This window comes from Tasmannia lanceolata, unplaced genomic scaffold (assembly GCF_043159265.1).
Source record: "Tasmannia lanceolata isolate RefF3 unplaced genomic scaffold, GAP_Taslan_0.1 ptg000018l, whole genome shotgun sequence".
NCBI lineage: Eukaryota > Viridiplantae > Streptophyta > Magnoliopsida > Canellales > Winteraceae > Tasmannia > Tasmannia lanceolata.
Window position 1 is genome coordinate 4,903,612 of NW_027518695.1, and position 27,596 is coordinate 4,931,207.

A 27,596-nucleotide genomic window follows, 5' to 3' on the forward strand; every position below is an offset into this window, starting at 1 on the left:
TTGGGCTTTCCAATTTAAAACCCGACCCTATCAAAGACCCATGATTTTTAAACCCAGGCCATGTTATTTTCGGGTCGGGCCGATGCGGGCCCGGTAAAACCCGACCCAAGTTTTAGCACTAATTTTGGGTCATACGCGCGTAAAATAGATATTTTGGCAGGCGCGTTACGCACCCTTCGTACCTTTAATAATCACCTTCTTTAGCTTGGCAGCTCATAGATTCTGAATTCTGATAGCCGTCCACAAGACTCCATCTAAAACACAAAAAGAGACTTTTCCTCTCTTCTATTCCCCTTCTCCGATCGCTCCAGGTACGCATCTATTCGATTTCATCAAACCCTAGAATTCTCAATTCTCAATTCTCAAAGAAGTCTCCCATAGATTTTTCTCGATTCTAGCTTTCCACTCTTCTACAATTAGGGTTTCTCCTTTTGAAGGAACGACCTTGTTGTTCAAATTAGGGTTTTGACTGCTTGTCCCTTTTTCTACTGAAATTTGAACAGGATGTGGGCAGCTTCTTGCCTGGCCTCGTGCTGCGCAGCGTGCGCCTGCGAGGCATGTCGATCGGTCGTCGGAGGGATCAGCCGGCGATCTGCTCGGATTGCGTATTGCGGCCTTTTTGCTTTGTCTCTGATCGTCTCATGGATTCTGAGAGAGGTCGCCGCTCCTCTCATGGAGAAGCTTCCTTGTAAGGCTTTTCTAATTCTACCTTCTGCTATTTCTGCTTTATTGATTTGTTTCTTCTTTCTAATTCTTCTTTCTTTCGATGAATTTACTATCAAAACCATCCAACGAAAGTGAAGATGCTGGCTTTTTTTTTTTTTTTTAACTAATTTCAAATTGAAACGAAGGATCCATCATATTTGGCAAAGTATTGGAAGGTTTGTTGATATGCTGTCGATAATCGTCGTATTCTATCTTTAGGTTCTATACACAACTCAACTCAACTAAGCCTTTGTCCCAAACTAGTTGGGGTCGGCTAATGAATCCTTTAGAAAATTTTCATGAAGAAGGTGAAAGGATCCACCCGTCTCAAATTGACTAAGTCTAATCTTGACCCTAGTTGGGTCCGTCTACATGGATCATTTTCTTCCATTCTATCCTATCCATGGTCACGTTCTCTGTTATTTTCCTAGCCCTCAAGTCTTTCCTCACTGTTCTAACCAAGTTGTTTTCGGTCTGTCAATACCTCTTTTTACTCCTATCTTTAGGTTCTATGTAGCAGGATAATGAAATTAAAAAAAAAATGTATAGTTGATGGTACACTGTGAAATATACTGCACTTTTCTAGTTTATGGTTAAAAAACCATGTTATCCTCATAGGCGGTGAACATTAGTTTTTTGCATCATATTAAGCAGAAACTCTTGAATTTTTTATATTTTTAACTTGGTATGATAATATTTAAAAGTTTAAGAGTGTTTGTCTTTTCTTTCTAACAATATTTGAAAATTAGCAACCTTTTCTAGATTCGTTTATGTGAAGTGACGCATGCTAAAGATATAAGGATTTGCTCTTGTGTTTCGTTGTTTCTTGGTTGGATATAAGTGGAAGTACCTGATGCGAGTTTCATAGGTGAGATATCTGTTATGATTAGTGGGCAGGATATTGTTTTTACTCACATTCCGAGAATTGCCAAGGATCTAGATGATATGCTGGCTAAGTCAGTCGTGGCTAGATCTTTTATTTGCGCCCAAAAAAAAAAAAAAAGAAAGATGTGTATCTCTAATGACTTCTCTTTCCTCCCCACACTTTGGACAGCAAATTAAATTGCCCATTTGTCAGGTATCTTTGGTTCCTCTAAGCTGCTGACCTATTGAAACCTTCTGATCAGATCTTTGGTCACCACACTTCCTGAGGGATTGAAGGTTATTACTGACTTACTGTGCTACAAGTGCTGAAAGAGAAGTACCACATAAGCTTTTTGATTCCAGATAGTGTGCACCTTCAGTGTCATTGGAAATGGTCTTGCAGTGTCTCTCATGTCCTGCCAAGACTGGTTTTGTCATGGAACCGATGCTTATCGAATGGTATATGCTTTTTGGTCAATAATTATCTTTTCTTCCCTTCATGTGACAAATCTTTTGGAGTTTTTAAATCGTTCAAAGTACTCTTCACCCTATCAGTTTGGGTCTGAGAGAATGTTATGGCCTTGGTAGATGTTGTAAGACTTCCACTAGAGTCGATTCTAACTTAAAGAAAATTTAATGTAGGATTAGTTTTACTCGGTTTGAGGTTTTCTTGTGTTAGGAAATGAATAGTAATGAATCCTGGTTCCTGCATGAAATATGATTGTGATGGTGTGATTAATGCACCCATGCATCATCTTGAATTTGGATGCATGGTAAGACATTAGAATGTGGTTTAGAGTGGTTGAGCTGCTTAAAGAAATAGCTAAACTCATTGCATTATCTACTTCAGTGATTTATATGATAGTCGTGCCAAACAGTGTGATAATCAATGTGTTTCAGAGCCCTATACCTCCTGCTGCTTTTGTATTTTCTAATCGCTGTTCTCTGTGTTAATCACTTGGAAATTACTTCTAGAGCCGAAATGATCTCTCTTGAAATGTGTCAAATTTTTATGTTAACAATGTCCAAAACTGATATCGGAATGATCTGTTATGCAGGGATTAATCATTTTCACCAGACTCCTAATAGGGAGTGGTTTGAAACAGATGCAGTGCTGCGTGTAAGCTTGGGGAACTTCTTATTTTTTACCATGCTGGCTGTTCTAATGATTGGAGTCAAGGATCAGAAAGATCCTCGTGACAGACTGCATCATGGTGGATGGATGGCGAAGATATTTTGCTGGTGTCTTGTGGTGATTTTCATGTTTTTCCTTCCAAATGGGATTGTTAGCTTCTATGGTGAGTAACTTTTTAATTATGAATTCGACCGCCTACAGAATCATATTGGAGAAAGTGAGTAAATTTATAATTATGAATTTGAATATTTATAAAAACGCAGTGGATATTGTTTTTAAATCATGAATGGCACCTACCATGATGCACCAAAATTTCTCCTCAATTGCTGAGAAATCATATCCCCCTCTCTATCATGGTTTTGAAGTTCCACTGAAATTGACATGAAACGACTGAAATGTTAACCGACACCAAACAACCGAAATGGTTCCATCTCCATCCCCACCAAACAATATGCTGAAACCAAAACACATACAAAAACCAAAACTGTAGGTTTCTTCCAAAAAAAAAAACCCCAAAACTGATATACTATACCAGTATGCATTATATAATTATGTTGAATTGCATGTGAAATGTGGTGTATGTATTATGTATAAATATTTTTGTGAATTACATGTGATTTTAGTAGATACTGAATTATTAGACTTGCACGACAATGTGGGTTATTAGGTTCAAATTTTTTTTTTTTGCTTATATAATAGTTTTTGAGTGTGTATTTTTGCTTATTCTAGCACTTACTGAAGTGAAGTTTCATCTGAAATGTCCATCATTTGCATATGTTTCTATTCGATTCAGTAATTTTACAGGGTTTCCACCGAAATTTCCATCTGAAACTAACATGTTTCCATTTTGGATGGTAGAAATTTTATTAGAAAAAGCAAAAGGCAATGACCGAGATGGTAAACAAAGATACAATCATGCTTTGTACAATGCCAAGCAATAATAAGGAAGACATAAACAGCAGCGACCCACAAAGAGATTTTATTCTTTTCGTTTACTTAAAGTGTCATTATTATACTGTTTATTGGTGATGGTTTGAGGAGATATTCTTCAGTAATTTTTTACTTCTGCATCTGACAGTACAACTCTATAAATGCAGAGACAATATCAAAATTTGGCTCGGGATTGTTTCTTCTTGTTCAAGTTGTTCTATTGTTGGATTTTGTGCATGGATGGAATGATGCATGGGTTGGAAAAGATGAACAGTTCTGGTTTGTAGTTATTTTTATTCTTTACCCTCTCGATCTGGTTTCATTTTTTTATTTTATTTTTTCAGATGTTTATCCTTGTCATTGGATACTATGGTTTTAATAGATCCTAGTTTAACTTTTGTTTATTTAACTTTTTTGAACTGAATACAGGTACATGGCATTGTTTGTTGTCTCACTTGCTTGTTATGTGTTGACATTTTCTTTTTCGGGGTTGCTCTTTCATTGGTTTACTCCGTCAGGACATGATTGTGGTCTCAACACCTTCTTTATTGTTATGACTCTGATTCTTGTTTTTGTTTTTGCGGTTGTCGCGCTGCATCCAAAGGTGAGTTATTTGTCTTGCATTCTAAATCATATGAAATATTTATTATTATGTTTTTGAAAATTATGAAATTTTTTTATCAGCTTTATTATCTGCTTAAATTGGAAAATAAGTCTATTCTTAGCATGCCGTTAACCTTTTCATTCCTGTTTTCCGTAGAAAATAATGTCTAAGGTGCATTCCAAATAGTATACCTTCTGTAATTTTCTCTTTCTGAATTGTGGGTGCTAGTCAAAATTTCTACCGACAGTTGCACTTTTTTCCATTATCTCTTAGCTGATTTTTTTACGAGTAGTATCTTCTCCATAGGATTTTTGTGCTTTCACTCTTGAATTTTGACAGTAGAACTAGTCAATATGGTTAGGTACACAGAGTTATAATTTATGCATCAAGGATCATATCACAAAGTGTGATCTACAAGACACTTTCTTGTTTGTCATTGTTACATTGATTAATTAATTGCCAACTGACAAGATACATTGGTTATTTATCATCAATTCTTCATGACGCCTTTTATGTTTTGTATTTGTGATTGTTTGTTGGTAAATATTTCTTACTTATTGATCATAAAGATACTAAAGGTTCCTAAAATATAAAATTTCATTCGAAGAATATGGAGGAGGATAAGGTGATAAGGAGAATGAATAAAGGAGCTAATTTTCCCAAAATTATAAGAAATGCCATCCAACAACTGGCTAGCATGATGGAAGAAGAAAACCAGCTGGTATAGCTTGTGAATCACAGTCATGTCTTGTTCCCATAGCACCAGCTCCCTCACACAACTCACTTTCTGATCATGTTTTGTTACTCCGCTTGGGTCATTGACTTCATGTCGCCATCAACCTTGAATATATTGCCTCCCAAAGAACCGAGCAAAGGATGGAAATACATGATACCATAGTTACATGGTATTAGCTTAGCAGTGTGGAATTCCTTTCATCAGTAAAAGAGCTGTCCGATTTATATGAATAAGGACAACTTTCTTTAGTCTAATTTTTTAGAGAGATGGTATTAACATTCCTTTTAATAGTTGCAGCCAACGGATTGGCCAATGACAAAAGTTTTAAATAAAAAGAAAGGAATGTCAATACAAAAACAAGGAAATGCATATATCACTTTCTTCTTTTTGTACTTTTCCATAGATCTATGTCCATTAAATTGCTCATCTGTATGTGTCTTAAATTCATTTACTCCAGCATGCATACTTTCCCTTCTCTGAAGTATGGTTCCTATTGTTGCAAGCAGGTTAATGGCAGTCTTTTACCAGCTTCAGTTATATCTTTATACTGCACTTACCTCTGCTACAGTGGGCTTTCTAGTGAACCAAGGGACTATGAGTGTAATGGCCTTCATAATCATTCGAAAGCTGTCTCCACTGGCTCCCTTTCCTTGGGTCTGCTTACAACCGTTCTCTCGGTTGTATACTCTGCTGTCCGTGCTGGTTCTTCCACGACTTTGCTCTCACCACCAAGTTCACCTCGTGCAGGTCAGATTTTGTCTTAATTTCCTAAACCTGTCACAACTCAACTATTTGGTACTGAATCTTTTTCTGAATATTGAAAAATTTTCAATTTTCTCAATTTAGTTGATCTTGTTTTGAATACCATTCCAATTTCTGAATACCAGTTGCAATAATTTTATCATACATTTGGATCTAATCAATTTAATTAATTCATAAGCATTTAAAATTCATTAATTTACTGATGATCTGGTTTTGGAAATTGTGAACTTTATCACCATCTGATCTAGATTTTCAAAAAAAAAGAAAAAAGAAGTGCAAACTGTTTGGCTGATCCCTTTGCCAAATTGGGAGCTTCTAGAGCTTACCTGTATATGGGGCAGTCTCTGCCTCCTTACGTGCACTTGTAATCTTCTGTTATTTAATTAGTTGTAACTTTTTCCAAAAATGAAAATAAAAAATACCATCTGATATAGATCAAACTCTGATTGGAAGTGGGTTCCTATCACCATCTGGACTTGGTTTGTCAAAAGGTTCACCAATGTCAAATTCCAACCATTCACAAAAATTAAAAAAAAAAAACGACGTCAAAATTCTGTTATTGGTTCCCAGGGCAGGATTGTTTCCCTTTTAATCTCATGTCATATCAGAATTATTTATTCTAAAAGCTTGTTATAAGTCACTATTAGATAACGTTTCTGCGCATATTTCGCTTCAGCATAGATCCAGGACTCTCCGTGTACGCCTACTAAACCTCGAAAGTGCTTCAGATTAGTCTCGGGGTATATTACTATTCAAATTGCCATGTTTTATATTAAGAGTTGTGGATAAGGGTTATTTATGTTGAGTTGCAACCAATGAACAGTTTGGATCTTTGAACAAAGTGGACCCAAGTGATTTTTTTAAATACACTTTTATAGTGTCCCCATTTTTTAATCATCTAAATAATTCATCCGTTGGCCTCATGCACGGAAACCTCTGGAGAGAGCGTGAGAGGTAACCGGTTGTCAAGTTACAAGCAGTAAAAGGGGGGTGAATTTATCCTTGAAGGGGGAGAATTTCTCACTTATCAACCCCCAAATGTTATTGATGGGAGGGGCCACCATCTCTATACTAACCAATGCATTAGGGGGAGGCCCACCAATTTAAACATTTTTTACGGGGTGTGGCCCACCATTTTAGACATCCATGGGGCGCCCTTGAAAAAATCATTGGAAAAGGGCTCCTCCGTTGATCCACGTCATTGCCGGTAGGTAAATCCATTGTTTACCTACTGTGCCCGGTTTCTAATTACCAAAATTAGATATGAATTTTTTAACAATAAAGTAAAAACAAGTTTTTTAAAACACCAGGCTTTCCTTCCCTTTCGTGGATCGAATGGGGTTTATCATTCGTCAGTATATATTATAGATAAAGCCGAGAGAGAATTTCGAATTCATAGAAATCTTAACTCTACAGATTTAGGGGAATTGAAAAGGTTACAGGTTTTTTAGGGTTTGAAATCTCTAAAAAACCTGTGGCGGTGGTTCTTTGCAGGGAGATTGAATAGTGCATTTTGGCAGTGGATCTTTGCAGGGAGAACGAATAGTGCATTTTTGTTAGGTTTTTACTGATCCCCTTCCGTAGTTCAAATTAATACCAGATTTAACGACATTCATTTGTTTTTAGGTTTTGATTGAGTTTCGCAGGGAGCAATTTCATAGATTGATTTGAGGTAGGTTTGGATTTATTTGTTCTCTCGTACCAACTGATTCGAGAAGAGTATTTTTTTTTTTTTATTTTTTGAATCTAGTGAAAATTGGGGGGATAGGTTCTGTTTTTTGAGTTGAAAGAGTAAAATTCAGTTCTAGTAAAATAAAAATGGTATTTAAAAAAATCACTTGGGCCCACTTTGTTCAAAGATCCAAACTGTTCATTGGTTGCAACTCAACATAGATCAAACTCGGATTGGAAGTGGGTTCCTATCACCATCTAGACTTGATCTGTCAGTGTTAAAAGTTCACCAATGTCAAAATTTAACCATTCAAAAAAAAAAAAAAACCAATGTCAAAATTCTTTTATTTGTTCCTAGCGCAGGATTGTTTCCCTTTTAATCTTATGTCATATCAGAATTATTTATTCTAAAAGCTTGTAATAGCCACTATTAGAAGATGTTTCTGCACATATTTCGCTTCAGCATAGATCCAAGACGCTCAGTTTACCCCTACTAAACCTCGAAAGTGCTTCAGATTAGTCTCGGGCATATTACTATTCAAATTGCCATGTTTTATTTCTTTGAAAACCTGAAACATTTCCTTCAGGCTTTTGACAATTGGCCTTTTCTCGGAGTCTCACTGCCGTATTTTCTTTGGTGAAGGTGCAGGGAAGCCTTTGCTTCCATTGGAGCAGCAAGAAGACAAGAAGAAAGATGAAACCAGGGCTGTCACATACTCGTATTCCTTCTTCCACCTCATATTCTCTCTTGCTAGCATGTATTCAGCAATGCTTCTAACGGGGTGGTCAACCTCTGTTGGCGAAAGCGGAAAGCTAGTTGATGTTGGTTGGCCTTCGGTGTGGGTTCGCATCGTGACAGGGTGGGCCACTGCAGCTCTATTCATCTGGTCTCTGATCACTCCTCACCTGTTCCCTGAAAGGGAGTTCTGAGTAATCAGCCACTGGTCCTTTGAACTTTTTTCTACCCAGTTGGTTGATAATATGTATTGTATATAGATGTGTGCAACTGTGTTCGTGCAGTAAAACATGTTGCGAAGCAAGAGAGTAAACCCACTTGAAACCTGATGATATTGATCAATAGTATCCTTATTTTTATGGTTGTGACACTGCGATTGAGTATGTTTAATCTTCACTAAATAAAAATGAACTGCTTAATATGTCTACTTTGCTTCGAACTCCTTTGATTTTGTAAATTTAACAGATCATCAATACCAGATACCACATACAATGAGATGCAGGCATCCAAATGAACATGCTCTGCTCCCTTTGGGCATGTTTGGCAACCAAGAAAAAAAATCGTGGAATATTTGCTTACCTAGTCTAAGAGGGGCAATGACGTGTGTGAGAAAGAGATTTGAAGAGGTGGTGACTGGGGAGAGCATGGGATGGTTGGAAAATAAGGAAAACAAATATTCCATGATTTTGTTTTCATGGTTGCCAAACAAGGGCCCTTTGCTTCATCGTGTACCATGGTGCAACAAATATTCATTTAGTGGGAAATTCTTAGATTTTCCCATTTGTATTCTCCAATTTTCTTCAAGTTACTTCTGTGAAAATTTCAGTGTAAGAATGCTCTGAAAATTGTAGAATTTACTGAAATTCCCATAATTGGGGTTAATCGTAGTTATATTAAATGAAATTCTTATGAGACCAAATGAGGAAAGGATGTGATAATTTCTATATAAGTGAACTTTGAATGCTCTATTTCGTTGGTAATTTAGTTACTGAACTTTGACACCTATTATTTGCCACTTCCGTAGTTTTTGCGTTTCTTATATCCTCATTTCCCCTCATTGTGCCTGTATTGCATAGTTGTCATCACTGATTGATCTAGCTCTGCATATTGCACCCTTTCTGAGCCATTTTTGAATCCCTAGTGGACCAAAAATTTCAGCGGGTGATTGGATTAAGACCCAAATGTTACCATCCTAAGTGGGGGCCTGCCTAGGTATGAGACTAGGTGGGACTGGTTTTCAGAGCCCACTCTAACTCATTGCGTATTGGTTAAGTACCTAACATTTGACATCAAAACAGCCACCACATCACTTGTTTGAGTCAAGGAGGGGGCAACTTGTGGAGACGACTACCTGGAGAGTGTTCCCTGGTAAAAAATGAGAGTGAAAGTCGTTGGGTTGAAGTTACCACGGAGTGGGCTGTTGAGGAAGAGGTTACCTTGAAAAAATGCCATAGTGAAAGCCGTCATAGAGCATGGTAAAATGTTACAATCTTAAATGTGGGCCTGCCCAGGTATGGGATTAGGTGAGACCTCCCCGTGTATTGGGACAAGTTTAAAGGGCCTAGTCTCACGTTCCATAACTCTAGGAGCTTTTGGCGTATTGATTACAGGCCTAGCACCAAATGGATAGTGGAAAACATTAAAGGAGCATATCTCCCACGAACGAGGATCAAAGAAGTGATGGCAATTTGATGGCAAGAACGAATCCAAGATAAATGTGATTTATCAAGGCAGCAACTCATAAAACATAACAGAGAAGCATGGCATCTTAAAGATCATGAGGGAAATGATTTGAGTTTTATTTGAAACGAAAGTATACCATATCAACACCTATAAGGCTATAACCATATATAGTTACAACGCCATTTGAATGGACACAACTAAATGTACAATCAATAGTGTGTTGGGTTTCCCACCACCGCTGAACAAAGTCACCCAACTCTCAAGTTTCAGACAGTTCAATTCAATCTTCTGTGCTTCCTAATGAAGTTTGTTGTTATTAGAGAAACAGCACTAGAACAAGCATAAACTCCACCCAAGAACAACGCCGCGGATGCCAACAGAATAACCTTCCACTGTCTACTTGACACTAGAACAGCTAAAGCAGCCGAAGCAAGAGTTAGAACATAAAGGGCATTCTTCCATGCTTGAAAAGCTTGGACAACTTTTCTACATCCCTTGCAGTGGACCACATGACGGAAATAGCGATTGGCTGGATTAGGAGTATGAACTGTTCCAATTCCTCCCTTAGCAGGCATTGAAGCCGAAATTCCAGCAACCAGCCCGGCCGGTGCATGTTCCACTACAGCAGGGTTTTTTGGCAGTGATATAGTCTTGTGCCCAAAATAATATGGCATCCCATGCCCTACCTTGTCCATCCACTTCCTATACTCTGTAACAAAAGTGTCACAATACCTTAAATTAAGGTACAACTCCTTTGTGGGAACCTTCTCCTTCATTAGTACCTCATTTTGCGATGAGAGGAACCCCATATCTTGTTCGAAAACTTTACCAGCATTCTGGTGGAAGTACCATTTAGGAAGTAATTTTGCTAGAGGTGATCTCACCGACACTCCAAACCTCACAATAAGCATGGATTTTCCTTGCCCCGCTGGTCGACATAGGAAGAGAGCTGAGAAGTACTGGTTCACCCCATTCTTGTCAACAAATTCCCGGTTGTTCGAGAGAACACATGGCGCTTCAAACCGTAGGAAGTTAAGTAAGACTGGATCCTTTGCTTTACCCCATTGGCCAGCGAATCCCCTCTCCGTGCGCTCAGTAACGTTAAAGCCTAGTGCTTGGGCATCTTCTCTCTTTGCACTCCAATCCGTTCGGTCATGTGAGATTGGGATATGGGCGGGATCCATTAGATTCTCAAGGAGTATAGAGTGATCGTATGGAAGCTCATGAATTGTAGATACATCTTGGAACCCAGGCCTTGAATAGTGTTCAAACCATGGAAGTTTCTCAGTATTTGGTTCATTCTTGTCTGACATCCATACCCATACAACTCCTTGCGAGTCTCTCACTTCATACGTTCTGGCACAAGCAGAGCGAGGGATTTTCGCTCCCTCTGGAAGCTGTAGTTACATCCGAAAAGAAATTCATCAATGTTTTGTAATTTACGTTATCTTCCATTTGTGTTAAAACCGATTATAGTTCATATTGTCCAACAGTGCAAGGGAAGAATGGTGAAGATGGATAAGGGGAATTCAAACTTGGATGTTCAAAAGGAAAATTAAGTAGACCTGTGGTATCTTTACGCATTTACCATCACCTTCAAATTGCCAACCATGGTACAAGCATTCCAATCTTCCATCAATCAACTGACCTTCAGAGAGTTTTGCTAATCTGAAGCAATTTCAAAACATTTATCAAGAAAAACGCTTCTACGTTCATGCAGTTAAGGTTTCAGAAGGTGTTACAATATTGTAGATAGAAATCATACTTTTTTAAGGAAGAAATATAATCCAGTTTAACTGATCAAAATGGTACACAGCCCTGTTGCAAGAGATAATTCTGGTCTTATGTTTCTTAGTCCATGGCAAAGCACATTCATATTTGTTTCTTAATTGAACTGCATCCCAATTACTAGGAGAACACATCACCAACAAACAATTGTTGACAGCGATAAGTTCAAGCAACAAGAGAAGATGTCACCATCTCGCCTATTAAACGCATATTAATCAGCCCTACAAACTGCAAATTCTAATATGCATATTAGATTTCACTACATGCATTTCTGAGCAGTGAAGAATGAACTGGACCACAGAAAAAGTTCAGTGGCTAGAGCTTCATTATCTTCTCCAAAACTAGATTGATTGCATTTTCCATGCTTAAATTTTTTCTTAAGTTTCTATCATTTTCAAAAATATTCCATGATTGTAAAAGAGAGTGTTTTCTGCATCATGTACAACAAAACTTTTAACACCTCTATAATTCTTCAACTCATCAAACCCGATCATCAAAAGAACAGTAAATCCAATATACAGATTGCCTTTCTTCAACTAACGTAGCATCTCCCAGTTCAACATAAAGACAGTAAACAGAGAAAAAATCTTCAAAAGAAAGTGCAATTAAATCAAAGAGCACCACAATCACATTCAAATTCGATTTTATTCTTTAAATGGTCCATAATCCAAATTAAAGAAAACCCATGTACTCAATCCACTTCTAAAGCTAATTACCTCAGAATTTTTCCTGTAAACTATCAAAATATCTTTTTGAAGGATTATCTGTTTGGATTGCAAAAAATTTCTGAAAAAGTTTGGAAAAGGAAAAATATTTCCAAAATTACCTACATATATACATGAAAAAGGACAACTTAACCAATCCTATTCAATTTTGCTTCAATTTATGATGATATCCCTCTAAATTGTGAAAAGATAAAAAATTTCCGTTAAAAGTATGGACACACGGAAAACTAGTAGGATGAGAATTGGGAGGTAGAAGAGAAAGTTATACACTGAAACTGGGTGTATCATACAAACAGAACAAACAAAGGAAGCCAAAAAGTGAAAACCAAAATCATGGGTTATTTTACCTATGTGGGCACCGATCTTCAAAGCAACGGAGTACACCATTTCCATCTCGATACAAAACTATTTGTCTATCGAAAATTGTAAGACCCAAAGGAGCATCATCAGGAACTTGTTCAGTTAGATAAAGAGGGTACCATTCTTCTCTCCAATCATATTCCACAACAAAATTTTCTCCCTTTTCTTCTTCATCCATACCCACCAAAACTTTGTCATCTCCATCTTCATTTTCCTTCTCTTCTACTGATATTTCTTGGCCTATTTCAACAGTTGCAGAGCACTGTTTAAGCTCTCCTTTTCTGGGTTTTTCTTTCTGTATTATACTAGATACTCTTCTTGTTTTTGTATGTGAATTGGATAAAAGTGTTTGGATGGAAATAGAGATGGGTCTGTGAGGAAAATGAGAGGAGAGTGGGTTTCTGAGAGAAAGGTAGGAGAGAAAGGGTTGTGAAAGTGCCATCATGTTATGTTACGATGAGGAGAGAGTTGTGAGAAAGAAATAGGAAAGGGAAAAAAAAGCTTTGAGAATTTTTCTGTTAGTTTTCTACTCCTCACGCTTCACTACTCCCGACCACACACCTCTGTAATCTCTATTTGATTTTCTGCCTTCGGAAAATGATATTTCCACCCCGTTTTTATAGATTTTCTATCCCTTTTTTTGTTTTTGGTTGCCTTTTCCGAAAAAATGAGATTTGCTAGGGACCATCGCAGAAGGCGTTTCGCGGAGTGACTGTTGCATTAGAGAGCAGCCACATAAGCTCACTTTTCAACTGATTTTGTCATATTGTATGAGGTGGCTGCTCTCACATGCAACAGCATGTCTGAGAAATGCCTTCTGGGATGGTCCATAGCAAACTCCAAATTACTATATTTCCACCCCTTTTGTTGGTGGAAAATGATATTAGAACAACCATGTTTTTGTTGAGATTGTATAAATCACTATTTTTTAAAAAGAAGGTACGGCCCACTCTATAGGATGATCCAAACCGTCCATATGTTGGGCCACATCATAAAAGGGTTGTGCCCTAAAAATCATTTCCATATCATCCATACTGTACTTTTGAAAAATACAGGTTTACTCAGACACGCAACATATAAAGGATTTGCTAGCGGCCCATCATCTCCAGAGTCATTTCGCAGATGGGCTGTTGCATGTGAGAGCAGCCACCTCATAAATGAAGACAAAATCTGCTGAAAAGTGTGTCTGTGGGGCTACTCCCATGCAACAGCCCATCCTCGAAATGCCTTCTACTATGGACGCTAGCAAATCCCCTCAAAAAATTGCGTTGACAGCTGGTTAAAGCTACAGGACAAGTTTAGTTCGTGCCTACTATTGAAATAATGGTTGTGGCCTTTTGTCGGTTCTTCTTGAAAATGTTTTCAAGAAAAAGGAATGAAAATGCTGGAAAATAAGGTGGAAATATCATTTTGCCTCTACTTTTTGTAATTACAATTTACATGAGATGGTCAGACTAATACGGGAATAGATGGCTACACCATCTATAAGGAGTGGCAACTGAAAGGAGCTGATACCACCCCGTGGTTCAGGTGACCACCCCTTATTTTATTTTTTTGACAAAAATACCCCGCTTTATAATCAAAATTTTAGACCAGGCAGTCCCGGGAATGAAACCCCATTCCTGGAACTCCTAAACTTCCTCTATTATCCATTGGTCTCATTCTAATGAGGTACTACTAACTGGGCCTTCTTTAAACGAATTTGAATAAAAGCGAGTGACTATTTTGCATAGTCTTGGTCAGGTTGATTGTAGGGAATTGGATCATCTTATTGTTGAAGGTGATTCCTTAAGTATGATAGTTGGGACTTGGGAGGATCGAAGTTGGTCAACCCTAACCAACCTGACCCCTTCTAAATCTTTCAACCTTAACTTAAGCATCATCAGCCTTTATTACCAAATCAGGTTGGATGGTTGGGTTCGGTTTGGCCTAGGGAAAAAATAGAATAAAAAAATAAGGTCCGGCACTAACCCAACTTGAAATTAAATCGGGTTGGCTTTTTCCAATCCTACGCCAACCCGACCCATGCCGAAACAGGGTCGAACCCGGTCGGGTTCGGGTTGAGCTCAACCGAAGTTACCCTTAAATCCTTAATTCTGGTTCGAGAATTTAAACTGCAACCACCATATCACAGTGATTTGAGGAAATGGGGGAATCCAAAGAGGGTGGCAGGAGGTGGAAGAACAGTCCAGATTTATCAAAGGGAGGGCCCATTTTGATGAGAGAGCATTGGCGCTTGGGAGTGGCAAAAATCTCTTTATGGAATCATGGGTGAAGCGTTGTGACTGAAAAATATTGGAAATCAATTTTTAGCCCATTTGAATCCAACAAAGAAAACAATGCCACAGGTGTTAGGTAGAATTGGGCGGTTCAAATATTCAATGTATTCACTCAAAAACACATCACATAAGTCTCTCTCTCTCTCTCTCTCTCTCTCTCTCTCTCTCTCTCTCCTTTCTTGACGTTACATTGGAATCATGATAAATTCCATCTCCTTTCTGCCAGCACCCCATCAAATAAATACCGTGTTTAAGAGAGATGGTTAGTTACACTGAGACCGAGACCGACACCCTTTCTGCCAACGCTGCTTCAAATAAATGCAAACTTTCAGAGAGATGGTGAACACATTAATTACATTTACTCTCATGGGGAAAACAAGACTAACAGAGGAATCCATCATTTTCCCTCTTTGTATTTCTCAAACCCCTCCCTTTTTTTATGGAGACAAAACCCATCTCCTCCTCTCCAACCTTCCTTCTCTATAACCATAAGATAATACCACTCTTTATATTTCTTCTTTTTTCCCATTCTTCTTCTTCTTCATCTTCCAATCTTTCCTCTGATTTTTACGCAGCGTCATGCCCCGGCGTAGAATTACTCGTAAAAAATGCAGTGAGATCAGCCTCCTCATTTGACCCCACTCTTCCCGGAAAACTCCTTCGCTTACTATTCCATGACTGCATGGTAGAGGTAAGAAAGCATTTAAATAATAATTTGCTAGCTAACAAAACGCCCAAATGTCTGTTTATTTTCTTAATATAATTTTATTATATGTGAAGGGTTGTGATGGATCGGTACTTATAGAAGGAGATAGAACAGAGAGAAGTGATCCTGCAAATGCTTCTCTAGGAGGATTCTCATTGATAGAATCGATTAAACGAATGCTTGAAGTTTTCTGCCCGGGAACTGTTTCCTGTGCTGATATCCTTGCTCTATCTGCTAGAGATGCTGTGGAAATGGTAAAAAGTGCTTCCTTGGCTTTTTCATATTTTATTTTGGGATGCTTTTAGGCTACTGATATTAGCACTTCCATGTTTTAATGATTGCACAAAATCCACTTGTCTTTCCTGTTTTTTAATTGGCTTCTAACTTCTTAGTGCTTTTTGGCAACTGTAATAACCTTTGACAGCTGTCTTAAAAAGAAAAGACAAGCACCGTTCAAAAAAAAAAAAGGACCAAGAAGACAAGCTGAGTTTGTGCAATTAGTAAATTTTTCAATGCACATTGAGGGGCATGTTAAGATATATCAGATCAGATCTGGTAAGATCTGACCGTTGGATCATCAGAGGGTTAGCTTAGTCTACCAAACAAGATTAGGTAGCTAAGATACATTAGAATTAACTTCCTCCATACTTATCATCATCTCTTATAGGTGCTAATTAGAAATCAATTGTAATTAACCTGAAATTAGTGGGAATCAAAATTTCTCAATTTAATCAGCTACTGATTCATTAGCTGTTTAGTTGGTAGATCAATAGAAACAGGTGTGTCTCTATCAAAACAAAAGGGTGCAAATATCACATCTTCCAATTCGTTTGCCGAATGCTTTAGTTAATTAGGTTGAACGATGCCAGATAATAAAGTTTTTAGCTAATTAATTAAGGAAAATATGTAGAGTAGGAAGAAAATGAGAAAAAAGGTTTTATTGATTAATTCTTTTAATTTTAAATACAGGCTGGGGGACCTTCTATTTATGTTCGTACAGGCAGGAGAGATGGGAAAGTTTCTGCAGCTCCAAATGTGAGACCTAACATTGTTGACACAAGTTTCACTCTCGATGAGATGATTCACCACTTCTCATCAAAAGGGTTGTCTCTAGATGACATTGTAACGCTCTCAGGTAAGAAAAATTGGATAAAAAATTAGTAGAAGACTATCTCCATCAAAAATTAGTAGAAGATTATCTCCATCTTCCTATAATTTAAAGAAGGGCAGTGATAAATCGACCCCCATATATCTTAAATCGACCCCTATCCTCTGTCTCCATCTTCCTATAATTTAAAGAAGGGCAGTGATAAATTGACCCCTATGTGTCTCGACAGAGGACAGAGAAAGACTGACAGAGGACAGAGAAAGATATATGGGGAATCGATTTATCACACCCCTTTGAAGAAACAAGGACCAATTACCAATGGGGGACAAACATTAGGCAGAATTATCAACTGGACCCAGGCTTTTCAGAAATTACCAATGGGGGACAAAATCTGTCTTGTCAGTAAAAGCTGGACGAAAATACCCTTTGGCATATAAAACATGTTTTGACTTTGAAAGGAGGTTTTCAAGTCTCTACGATTGGGGTTATTAGGTATCAAAATAGGGTTACCAATTTCAGAATGGGCTTATCAAGTCCCTTGAAAACCCCTTTCCAAAACTCTAGTGCCCTCTGCCAATTTTTAGGGACTTGATATGCCCATTCGGAAATTGGTAACCCCATTTTGATACTTGATAACCCCAATCCTAGAGATTTGAAAACCCCATTCCAAAACTCCAGTACCCTCGGCCAATTTTCAAGGACTTGATAAGCCCATTCAGAAATTGGTAACCCCATTTTTATACTAGATAACCCCAATCCCAGAGACTTGAAAACCCCCTTCCAAAACTCTAGTATCTTTGGCCAATTTTCAAGGACTTGATCACCCCATTCGGAAATTAGTAACCCCATTTTTTATACTAGATAACCCCATTCCTAAAGACTTGAAAACCCTCTTCCAAAACTCCAGAACTCTCGGCCAATTTTCAGGGACTTGATAAGCCCATTCTGAAATTGGTAACCCCATTTTGATACCTAATAACCCCAATCGTAGAGACTTGAAAACCCCCTTTCAAAGTCAAAACGTGTTTTATATGCCAAAGGGTATTTTCGTCCAGCTTTTACTGACAAGACAGATTTTGTCCTCCATTGGTAATTTCTGAAAAGCCTGGGTCCAGTTGATAATTCTGCCTAATGTTTGTCCCCCATTGGTAATTGGTCCAAGAAACAATCCTCTGTAATTACCCTGTTCGTTTTAGAATATGACAACCGATTGTCAGTCCAAAACCTATTATTGTACTCAATTTTGAGTCCAATAATAGGTTTTGGATTGGATCGGTTGTCATAATCTAAAACAAACCGGGGTGATAATTTGGGCAAGCCCGGAGACGAGAGTTCGAATCCCCCCGGGCTTGCCCGATGCGCGTGGTTTACGGGTGATTGCGCCCATCCGGAGGGAATTAGTCACACTCTACAAAGTGGGGTGGAGACACCCTAGGTCATCAAAAAAGAAAAGAAAAAAAAGACATGCATTTATAATGAGTCAACTTAAAATCATGCCTAATTAAAGACAGGTGATCGAGAGGAAATAAGTCCGCCTCCCAAAATTATTTTCCAATCTAACTAGTACTATAGTTTTGTGAGACTGATAACCCAATTGATTTCCAAACCCTCAATTTTGTAGGTGCTCACACAATTGGGTCAGCACATTGTAGTGCATTCAGCGATCGGTTCCGAGAGGACTCGAAGGGGAATCTAACGATCATCGACTCATTACTAGATAAATCATATGGAGCAGAGCTAATGAAAAAATGCCCCACGGGTGCGAACACGTCTATAACCGTTAATAATGACCCCGAAACGCCATTCATGTTCGACAATCAATACTATCGGAATCTCTTAGCAGGGAAAGGACTCTTCCAATCCGATTCAGAGTTGTTTAACGATGGAAGAACAAAGCACAAAGTGGAGAGTTTCTCTGAGAGCCTAGAGACTTTCTTTGAGAAGTGGGGGCAGTCTTTTTTGAAGCTTACTAGTGTGGGAGTGAAGACAGGTAATGAAGGAGAAATACGAAGAACTTGTGGAACCGTAAATGGATGAAAGGGTGAAGAAAAAGCTAAAGGTTAGACTTGTATGTGTGGTCTGATAGTGTTGGTTTTGTGACATATGTGTATGCTTTGTTTTATTTGATTATTTGTGTTAGTTTGGTGACTGAAATAAGTGAGTTGCTTTTGTTGATTTTCAGATTTCAACTAATGTAAGTACTGATCAGAATAGGATTTGGGATTAAGAAGGTGATTTAAAAGGGTTTGATTTTGGGTCTTAGTGAAATTTGGTTCATAAAATTGCATGTATCAAGGTTATTTATTATGAGAAGTTTTGAAGAAAGCCGCAATTCAGAGGGCTAAGAGCCGTCTGATCAATGAAGATATTGTGGGCATGGCCCATACGTTGTATACGTTCCCTAAGGCTCTGTTCACTTGAGTTCCCGGGAAAGCAAATCCCTAGAAACAGACTCCTTTTTTCTTGACAAGACCTTGACAAGATATAATTCTGGTGTTCACTTGCTTTCCTGAGAAAATAACAAGCCTGGGTGGAATATGTCAAATAATGACATGGAATTGCCAAAAATGACGTGGAAATGTCTCTTTTCTCACTAGTGTGGGAAACCAAATCCCATTATTTTGATCGGATTTGTTTTCCCGGGAAAACTAGTGATAAAAGGTGGGCAAGCAGTTTCTCAAGAAACATTTTCCTGCATAGATCCTGCGCAAGTGAACAGGCGCGGGAAACCTTTTCCTACACAGTTTTTCTGGATTTCTTTTCCTAATGCCACGTCAGAATCCCGGCAAACCTTTTCTTTTCCTTTCCCGGGAAAACAAGTGAGCAGAGCCTAAATGAACTGTTTGAATCACTCAATGCTGAATGGATATATCTTACTCGCAAAATTGAGGCTCAAATCTTTAGGATGCCTTATTCATCAAGCTTGATTAAACGCCTCAAACCATCCGATGAGGGTGGGCCGTCAGACCATAGGATGTCCTTGGGATGGCCAACGATATTCACAGGTCTGATTGCCTGGGTCCATGCTGTACATGATCCTTTTCCTTGCTCGCCTTCAAAGATAAAGACAGAAAAGGCTCCATAAAGACAGAAAAGACTCCATGGACTCTTGATTCGGCCTACCCACTTGAGATTCTTGTGATCCAGATTGTTTTCCCTTTAGGGTGCACTCATGAGTCATGATTAGGCCGAACGACATGACGTTTCTGTGATCCAGATTGTTTAATTACCCGTTGGGCCTCCCTAGGGAGTGGACATGGATGCTACATTCTTAAAGCTGAGGTATTTACTATTGTGTCTCACAAGGCCAACAAAGGAGCATGTGAGAGACGAGAGATGATGGACATTTTTGCATGGTCCCAAGAAGTGCTGACCTAAATTAATGGGACTACAAAGCTAGACCGGTCCAGATCCAACAATGCACGTTCACTTTGGAAGCCTAAGACGGCTAACATGGGCTAAGCCTTTGAAGCCCATTGAAAACCCCAGGAATTGAAAGATCCTTTTTTTCTCACGTGGAGAGGGGGAATCGTAGAGAACTAACACCCTTCACCTCGTAAACAACAGAGAGCAGAAATTACTGTCCGTCTACATGTGGAAAAACCAGAGCATGGCTCGCCCAACTAATTAAATAACCATCTAATTCAAGTTCTCATTCAAAACGACTTTGCATATAATGAGATCATAGAGAGTTGATGGGGTCCAAAATCTGCAACCAACCGGCTGTTGACACGTGGCCCTCACAGGGACCACTGCAAAGCCAACACCTGTCCCTGCTAGGTGTGACACCTGGACCAATCAGGGACTTCCATCTGCCCCTCCTAGGTATGAGACATGGTCCATACAGGGGCTACCACCTGTCCTGGACAGGTGGCTCAGAACCACTATAAATAGCCTTCACTTGTGCTAAGGTGAGGGATCTGAGACCAAAAACCCTAAGCTTTTTGCTCTGACATTGCTCTGCACTCCTGCTCATACTGACTTGAGTGTCGAAGCGCCCGTCCGAAGCACCACTCCGGGTTGGTCTTTTGACCCTTTGTCTTCTTGTCTGTGCCCTTGTGCAGCGCAGGACTCCACTAGCCCTTCAGCTGTGGCTTGTCAGATCAGCCCTTCCGGCCCTACCATAACCTGTTACCAATTTTAGACCTAACAAGAGTGAACATTGAGGAAGTATGCATACACTCTTTCTAAGTATACACCAAATACATATATGGTTCTCATCTCCCCAAAATCTTAGTTTTTCTTGCTACACTTCTTTTGTTTATATTTACTTGACTACATCTCCTACACTCTTCAAGCTTTTTAAAGTAAGAGTGGCATTGTATCCCGAGGATAGGTCACAATCAGATTCATAGCAGTGGTGGGGCAATAATTTATCTTAATGTCCCTTTGCCACTCATTTTTTTATTAATTTATAGCATATTTGGTTTGAATTTTGCATATAGATTTGCGACGACATTCACTGTTATTGACAATGGTTTCATGTTCTCCAGGCTAGCTACTTGATCTATATTGGTTTGATTGTGCAATTAAATCCATAATCTAGGTGATATATATTCTTCACTATTATTGACAATGGTTTCATATTCTAGGTGATATATATAGTATGTTCTCATATGGGATCGAGAACGACCCCAATGCAACAAAGAAGTGATGTTGGGCATCGGGCATCGGGCATCGATGCAGACAAATGACAATGTGCAATGAAATCTGAGATGGACTATATATATTCCAATGAGGTTTGGACTCTAGTAGATCCACCAAAGGGGTTTAAGCCGATTGGATGAAAATATATTTAGAAGAAGAAGGCTATAGTGAGAAGGCTGATATTGACTATGAGAAAATATTTTTGCCAGTGACTGCTATAGTCCATTAGGATTTTATTAGCGATGGCAGCACACTAAGATTATGAGATCCAACAGATGAATGTCAAAACCGTCTTCATGAATAAAAACATTCGGGTAGATGTTTGCATGGTCTTGCTTGTGGAACTTGCTGAAGTCCATTTATTGATTGAAACAAGCTTCTCGCAATTGGAAACTGTGTTTTGATGCTGTGGTCAAAGCATTTGGCTTCTCACAAAATATGTTAGTGTGAGTGTCATGACATTTCTTGCACTTTATGTTAATGTCATTCTACTTGTTAGAAATGCAAAGGAATGTTCCCAACACAAAGCTTGGCTGTGAAGTCATCTCGCTATAAAGGACTTCTGAGAAACATCTTACATGTTAGGTCTCAAACTGTTTAGATACCCAAAAAATTGGGTTGTTAGGACTCTCTCAAGAGAGATATATAGACAGATATTGGCCAGGTTTTAACATAGGATTCCAAGAAAGAGTTGAGAATGTTCTGTACTTAATTTATATTACTTAAATTGATGAACACGTTTAAAATAAAGTGGGAAGTGGTAACTGACATCAACAAGAAGTGGAAAGTGATAATATCAAAACAAGGGAGTATATTTATGACCCCCCCTAACTTCAGTTATGCTATGTTTTCCATACAATACATCATATTTTATGTCTTGTTCTGTTGTTTATCTGTTTCTGCTTTCTTATCTTGTAATATGTTCTATTGGGCTGTCCCACCTCGGGCTTCCCTTTCCATTCTAATATGATTCACCATTTCAAAAAAAAAAACAATACACCATATTTTGCACGTGTGCATAAAATAAATATAATAAAAGATATTTAATGCGCTTCTAATTCCAAATTTACCTACATTGATTACATTTCTTTAGGCCCGTTCAAAATGCCACAAGCTGTCCAAATCATATGACAAACCTTTTACAAAATGACAAATACGATTAGAAGAAAGAAAAGCAAAGCTTATTTTTTAAAGGAAAGAAGTGGTTGCATCATCAGTGGCTCAAAAGATAAATACAGGGAGTTATTATTCTAATCTACAAACTTATATTGTTAGACTTGTTTATAATAATATCTTTGATTGTGAAATGCCATCATGGAAAGAAACAAGATGGCTAAGATACAAATGGTAAAGAGAAGAGAAATGGCAGAAAGAGAACCCATGTGACCAAATTCTTCATTAAGGGTTCAATCTGCCCTTGAGAAATCTCTTGCAAATCTTCTCCCAAACCTTTCTATCAGATTCAGCTGCCTATCGGCCGGAGCAGGGAGAGATGAAGATAAATACTGATGCTGCTCTTGATGAGGATGAGGCCGGCATCGGAGGAATAATTAGCGACCACCTCGGTCAGGTTCATGCCATGTTCTCGGTTAGGCAGAAAAAAGAGGAGATACACAGGATTCCAAAAAGTCTGGATTGAGTCAGATGCACTGATCACGGTAAATGTTATCAAAGAAAATTGGGACTGTCCGTGGAAAGCAATCACTATCTTGATGGAAATCAAACCTACATTAGTTCTAATTAAGGAATGGAAGATCTCACACATTTGGAGAAAAGGCAATTCCGCAACGGATTACCTCTCCAAACCTAATTGCTGCTGTTTAGGGGAGGATATCCCTACTAATCTAATGCCCCGGGAGCTTGCAATTACTGTAGCTCTTGATGCTGCAGGTCATAGCTACTTGAGATTGTAGCTCCCCTCTCTCCAGTCCTCTTCGCCGCTAGTATTTAGCTATGAGGATTTGTTATTTTTGTTTGTGTGTTTCAATCTGTTTGCTTTTTAAGGCCCCCCCCATGAGCTTTGGTCTCTGTCTTGTTGGGTATATGTGCGCTCCCCCCCCCCCCCCCCCCGCCCCCCCCGGCCGATGTATCTTTTTTTTTTTTAATTTTTTAATGAATATGGTAGGGGTCTTACCCATAAAAAAAAAAGTTTAGATGCCACTAGCCTCGATTTCACATCATTGGCGAAACCATTCTGATGACAGTTTCATTCAAATTTGAGGAGAAAGAAATCACATCAAATTGATAAACGAAGTATAGATGAGTGGAGGTGTAGTACCTCTATAGCATTGGTGTTTAGGAGACGGTCTATGAGATTATATAGAATGTCTTTGGTGTATTCTGGATGCCCTTGAATGCCTAAAATATGGTTTCCAATAGAGAATATCTCCACAGCTGTTTTATCAGAGAAGGCAATCACCTCAGCCCCAAATGGGACCTCCCACACCTGTTACATTGTGTTAAGAGTATATAAGATATTACCACATCTCACCATTGGATTAAGATCAGGTTGTTGGATTTGATTAAGCCTGATAAGGAACTTAGGCTAGATTAGTATACTAAACTAGATTAGGATTACCACTTTATTTCTAATCTTAATATCTTTCCATTGGTATCCATTAAGTGCTCTATATAAGCAATAATTGGGGGGATATGATTTCTGCGCTCCATTGTTTTGATAAACATGCACTCCAACTTTTGTCGTATAGTGTTTAAAGGGCTGTCGGAGGAATATTACGGTTCTCAAAAAGCTCTTAAAGCCCTTTAAATACTACACGACAAACTTGTGGAGCGCATGTTTATCAAAACATTGGAGCGCTGAAATCATTTCCCTAATTGGGGTATTATGTAATCATTCAAGATTTAGTAAAATATTTTTCTTGTCATAGTATCATAGCCTGTCCATCCGACCTTGGCCTGACCACAACAACTCCTTGATATTTAAAACGCACGTGTACGCCCAACCCAAAAGAGGGGCCACATGTGACGGAGAGTGGTACAAATTATTAAATAACACCAACTCTAGAAGCTTAAGCTTTTGGACTAAATGGTTTTTTCACACACTTAAGCATTCAGCATTCCTCGTCTACATTAGGTATATCGAATGTTAAATTGCCTTTGTTCCGATTTTGCAATCCAAACACATGCTAACAGTACCTTTGTTGGAAAATGATAGATGAATACTTGATTCTTAAGATTGTTGGATCTATATATTATAGTAAAGAGATAAAGGGACTGATCTTTGGCTAAATTGAACCAAACTTTGGTGATATCTGAACCTAAATTAGATAACTCGAACCAACCTTTGTTGCTATCCAAACCAAATTTGATAACCAAACTTTTGTGCTATCCGAACCCAAATTTTGATACTGCTGTAAAATAAAATTGAAGGAGGTGGATTGCATTTATCGATTCAAAGATAAAACCCTTTGTAAAATCTGATTGTTGGAGGAAAAAGGAAAAACGACTGAGTCGTGTCACATGGTCACTCTCTTTAAGAATCGTATTTGCCCCCTACATGTAACCGGGATCTGTGAATCAAAGCTCCAATATAAAACAACACTAACAGGCTCAGTAGATGTGCACTCGCTTACTAGTTATGAACTCAAACTCGAACCCGAACCTCGGACCACGATAGCGACCCGACGCACGTGTTATGAACTTTTATTCATGTAAAACTGGGTCACCCAACAAATTCTAATGTATCCTAAAAGTCATTGGAGTTCAAACCCACTCACACACCACACTAGATTTTGGATTCAAGTCTCAAGAAAACATAAAGGACAAGAGATTTGAAAATAAAAAGGAGATTCTTTATTTTGAATCTCCCTTTCAAAATTTTGAGTTCAAATTTCAACAAGGGTTCGAAATTCTAACAACCTTCAAACACACACCCTATTTTTTGTTAGGTAAGCTGGGATTGAAACTCCTGCGTCTCTCTCTTACCTCTTTTTGAGGAACAAAGTCTTTAACTAAGATCCGGAAGTGATATGTTCGCCCCATTTCTTTACTTGGAAAAGCTCCCTCTAGATTTTTTATTACTATTCTTTCATACCACGGGGGCTGTCCCAGACGAATTCTCATACCACTTGACGGCAAATTTGTACCATCTGTTACCGAGATGCACACCTGTGAGATTGCAAAGCTACAAGCCTACAAAACAGCCCGTGTTCACACCATATCCATACCACAAATCTATCTTGAATCCAGCTATCCCTGAATTCTAGAATGCCCGTGCCAATTGGGGCTGTTTTCTATGGGGATAGAAATTCTTGAATAAGCTGTTCTTGAGGTTGTTATGGGCATATTGCCTGTGACGCTAAATTACACTGGAGAGAGAGAGAGAGAGAGAGAGAGAGAGAGAGAGAGAGAGAGAGAGAGAGAGAGAGAGAGATGTACCTCATCTTGCTGGCATTGAATGATGGAAGCACAAGTAGGGATTTCCTCTAAGCCATCAAGGAACTCGCAAGAGGGCAAGTCCTCCAGCAAAATATCCCAACCCCCATATGATTTTCCAACCTTACCACCCAATGCACGGCACAACACCTAAGCAACAAAACCCATGTTAACAAAAACGTATAAAGAGAAAAAAAAATGATCCCCCTCCACCCAAAACGAACATACCTGATGTCCAAAGCAAATCCCTAACACCTTCTTTTGCATAGCATCCAAGATCTGCAACAGATAGCATAGCCTCAAGATCCCCACATCACTCCCATATGCATCATAAGAGCTACCACTAACAACAAAACCATCTTAGCTAAACAAGCTCTTCCATGTCTGGAAACTCTCCCTCCACCACCCTAAACAAATCCCATGTTTCCCCATCTTCCCCAAATGCCCCTACAAACACGTTGAAATAGCCACCGTACACCTTTTTCACGTTATTTTTAGCTATTTAAAGCCTATTCTGAGACACTCAGATTGTGCAGACAGCCGCTAGGGCTTGTGGGCTTGAGTGGCTAGAGAAAGTATGAGAGGAGGGAGAGAGAAAGAGAGTTTCTTCTTAGGTTCTTCTCGTGGGTTTTCTTCTTGGGTCTTCTTCTTATGGTTTTATTTCTCGGGTTATTCTCTCTTACAATCTTGGTTGAGAGAAGCAAGGAAAGGGTTGCGGGTTTGTGGGTTTTGGATTAATCTATTATAATCCTTGCTTATTGTTTTCTCATAGTGGAGGATTGTGTTTCTCTTCTGTGGATGTAGGCTTGACCGAACCACATAAATCTCAGTGTTCAACTCGTGGCTTGTTTTATATTCTACTTTTACATTAATTTGTGTATGATCAGATCGGATTTGCCCCGTGGATTTTCTCAACATGTTTGACGACCACTTTTGAGAGATTGACTAGGAGGGAGAAACTTGAGTATTGGAGTGAGGGGTGTTGTTGGCTTATTGGGGCCAGAGATGCCCTGTGCTCGAAGGGCTTCAACCATTCCTGGGAGTGATTAACCCGGCCCATCGTGCACCCGGCCTATCTCACGATGGTGCCACTCAATAAAGATAGTTGTTGCGTCATTTCCATCCATCAGTTGTAGCCTTTGGTAAGATTGGTAACACCTCAATTTGGTGCAGGAAAAAAAAAAAAGACAATCAGAAGTTGTGTATTTTTTTCTCTGTTTTATAGAGATTTCTCATAATATCTACAATATTGCACACTCAAGCATCCTTCTCCCTCCTCAGCTCCTCTTTCACAATTGGGCCAACTAATATTTCATGGAATAAGTTGTCATCGTGATGAAACATGCCCTTAGTGTTTTTAACCAATTGAACGCTAATTATTGCACATTTTTGCTCTCTCTCTCTCAATTATTAATTTGCAAGCCAATGTTCAAATGGCTATGATATCCATATGATTGTATTTTTAAGCTTTTCTTACCAAGTGGGAAGAGGGTAAGAACAGCCTGAAAACAAAGAAAAAAAAGACTCCACAAAAAATATGATTTATTTTTCCTTATTGTAGCCACTTCTCACACGTAACTCATTCGTGTCATCTCAAGTCTCTCCTTCAGCCCTCCTCCCCCCGCTCGCTCACCACTTGAGAAACTAATTTTTCATGAAAGAAACATTCATGGTTGCCGAACAAGGCTTGAGTGTACATATAACATAATAGCACCACTATATAATAAATGTAGAGTGTCTAGTCAATTTCGAACAAAGCCAT

General features: G+C 38.7%; 3 protein-coding genes and 1 pseudogene across 4 annotated transcripts; 2 read left to right on the forward strand and 2 right to left on the reverse strand.

The window, feature by feature from the left end:
- Nucleotides 1–153: 153 nt before the first annotated feature.
- On the forward strand, nucleotides 154–8,513 carry LOC143849331 (uncharacterized). 2 transcript variants are annotated; one of them, XM_077358327.1, is made up of 7 exons: nucleotides 154–311; nucleotides 504–688; nucleotides 2,628–2,867; nucleotides 3,802–3,913; nucleotides 4,064–4,238; nucleotides 5,481–5,721; nucleotides 8,051–8,513. In XM_077358327.1, the coding sequence occupies exons 2-7, from the start codon at nucleotides 505–507 to the stop codon at nucleotides 8,335–8,337; spliced, it is 1,239 nt and encodes a 412-aa protein (XP_077214442.1). In that variant the 5' UTR covers nucleotides 154–311; nucleotide 504; the 3' UTR covers nucleotides 8,338–8,513. The 2 variants fall into 2 exon arrangements, with proteins under 2 accessions (XP_077214442.1, XP_077214443.1); XM_077358328.1 differs by having other exon boundaries at nucleotides 5,481–5,715.
- Nucleotides 8,514–9,921: 1,408 nt separating this feature from the next.
- Nucleotides 9,922–13,277, reverse strand: TIC55-II (translocon at the inner envelope membrane of chloroplasts 55-II). Its single transcript, XM_077360020.1, has 3 exons — nucleotides 12,687–13,277; nucleotides 11,392–11,494; nucleotides 9,922–11,223 (listed from the first exon to the last, which is right to left on the reverse strand). The coding sequence occupies exons 1-3, from the start codon at nucleotides 13,142–13,144 to the stop codon at nucleotides 10,102–10,104; spliced, it is 1,683 nt and encodes a 560-aa protein (XP_077216135.1). The 5' UTR covers nucleotides 13,145–13,277; the 3' UTR covers nucleotides 9,922–10,101.
- A 2,062-nt stretch (nucleotides 13,278–15,339) lies between these two features.
- On the forward strand, nucleotides 15,340–19,089 carry LOC143851049 (peroxidase 46-like). Its single transcript, XM_077360371.1, has 4 exons — nucleotides 15,340–15,669; nucleotides 15,759–15,938; nucleotides 16,654–16,819; nucleotides 18,414–19,089. Exons 1-4 carry the CDS (start codon nucleotides 15,418–15,420, stop codon nucleotides 18,827–18,829), a joined length of 1,014 nt encoding a protein of 337 aa, XP_077216486.1. The 5' UTR covers nucleotides 15,340–15,417; the 3' UTR covers nucleotides 18,830–19,089.
- A 3,678-nt stretch (nucleotides 19,090–22,767) lies between these two features.
- On the reverse strand, nucleotides 22,768–26,868 carry LOC143849525 (gamma-glutamyl peptidase 5-like; annotated as a pseudogene).
- Nucleotides 26,869–27,596: the final 728 nt, after the last annotated feature.